At 30.7% G+C, this 2,105-nt stretch overlaps 1 protein-coding gene across 1 annotated transcript; it reads left to right on the top strand.

Annotated features, from left to right (window-relative positions):
* Positions 1–1,076: 1,076 nt before the first annotated feature.
* On the top strand, positions 1,077–1,868 carry LOC111685148 (UPF0587 protein CG4646). Its single transcript, XM_023447389.2, has 2 exons — positions 1,077–1,404; positions 1,473–1,868. Exons 1-2 carry the CDS (start codon positions 1,152–1,154, stop codon positions 1,709–1,711), a joined length of 492 nt encoding a protein of 163 aa, XP_023303157.1. The 5' UTR covers positions 1,077–1,151; the 3' UTR covers positions 1,712–1,868.
* The last annotated feature ends 237 nt before the right edge of the window (positions 1,869–2,105 follow it).

Genomic DNA, 2,105 nt, shown 5'->3' on the forward strand with positions numbered 1-2,105 from the left:
GTCTAGTCTATAGTCTAGTCTATAGTCTAGTCTATAGTCTAGTCTATAGTCTAGTCTATAGTCTAGTCTATAGTCTAGTCTATAGTCTAGTTTATAGTCTAGTCTAGTTTATAGTCTAGTCTAGTCTATAGTCTAGTCTATAGTCTAGTCTATAGCCTATTCTGTAGTCTAGTTTAAAGCCTAGTCTATAGTCTAGTCTATAGTCTAGTCTATAGTCTAGCCTATAGTTTAGTCTATAGTCTATAGTTTAGTCTATAGTCTATAGTCTAGTCTATAGTCAAGTCTATAGTCTAGTCTATAGTCTAGTCTATAGTCTAGTCTATTGTCTGGTCTAGAGTCTATTCTGTAGTCTAGGTTATAGTCTAGTTTATTGTCTGTGGTTTAGTCTAGTCCGTAGTCTGGTCTTTAGGGTAGTGTAAAGTGTGGTATATAATCAAATCTTTAGTCTACTGTCAAGTGTAGTATATGATCTAGTCCATACTATAGTCTATAGTCAATTCTGTAGTCTAGATAGTGTAGTCTATAGTCTATTCTAAAGCCTCGTCTATTGTCTAGTCTTGTAGTCTGATCGATAGTCTTATCTATGATCTGGTCTACAGTCTAGTCTATAGCCAAGTATTTATTCTAGTCTAGTCGCTTTTGTTTTTGTTAATTAAGCGATAAAATAGTCTAGCCTATTATTTGTCTCTGGTCCAGTCTATAGTTTAGTTTTAAGTCTAGTCTATAGCCAGGTATATTCTATTGTCTTTGTTACAGTTTATCCTACTTTATAGTCTATAGTCTATAGTCAAATATATAGTATAGTTTAGTCTAATTTATAGTCTTTTTCTATCCCAGTCTTTAGTCTTATTTATATTCTTGTCTATAGTCCAGTCTAGTGTGTAGTCTATACTTTAGTCTAATATATATACAAGTGCTTATTTATTGGACTCACAGTAAATTTTAAATCTAACGTTTGTATAAAAAATTTGTACTTATTTAATACACTAACCCAGAGTTGCTTCAATTTGATTACTACACTCTGCTACAACGCTGTTAGTCGGCGAATAACGTGAACACAACAAAATCAAGAAAAATAGAAAAAGCAAAAAGAATTTACCAGAATAAAACAACAAAATAAAAAAAATATCTTGATAGAATTCGTCAAAAAAATGGTACGTGTGGCTTTACAAATTTCCGCAAATTTGGAAAATATCGAAGAATTAAAAACATGTCATCCCGACTATGCGTTCTTCATTAAAATCACCTGTACAAATTGTGGCGAAACTTCTGACAAATGGCATGATATTACAGAATCTGAACGCACACAACAGGATTCACGTAATCCAAATGGTTTTAATTTCTATATGAAATGTAAAATGTGCGGCCGGGAGAATTCCATAGATGTGGTGGAGAAATCAAATGGTAGGTTCTTACACATATTCAAGTAATTCGGTACATTAGTAAAAATAAGGAAAATTTGTATTCTTTAGATGTTTACACCCAAGAAGATAGTGGCAAATTTAAGACCATTGTTGTTTTCGATTGCCGCGGCGCCGAACCAGTAGAATTTTCACCTCGTGTTGGCTGGATTGTTCGCTCGGTGGATAATGGTCAGACTTTTGAAGAAGTTGATTTGTCCGAAGATGATTGGGTAGATTTCGATGAGAAGAATAACAATTCTGTTGGTGTTTATGAATTTGCTTCGAAATTTATTAAGTTGAAGAAGTGAAATGTTTTTTTGTATGACATGTCTGCCTTTTGTTTATATTGCATTTTAAAAATGTATGATTTACATTACTCTGATATTTTTTTGAGAAAATTACTAATTACAGTTAATATTAATTAAATTAAATGAATAATAAAAAAATGTATGATATTAATTGTGATTTTTTAAAGAATCCTTATTAACAGTTAACAAAAAAAGTTAACAACTAATATAAATTTATTATTGGAAAATAATTTTCTGAAAAAAGCATTAAACTTGATAAAAAGATTTGATGTATAGTTATGGATAGATTGGTAGATAAATAGATAGATAGATAGATAGATAGATAGATAGATAGATAGATAGATAGATAGATAGATAGATAGATAGATAGATAGATAGATAGATAGATAGATAG

This window comes from Lucilia cuprina, chromosome 6 (genome assembly GCF_022045245.1).
Source record: "Lucilia cuprina isolate Lc7/37 chromosome 6, ASM2204524v1, whole genome shotgun sequence".
In the NCBI taxonomy this organism is placed as follows: Eukaryota; Metazoa; Arthropoda; class Insecta; order Diptera; family Calliphoridae; genus Lucilia; species Lucilia cuprina.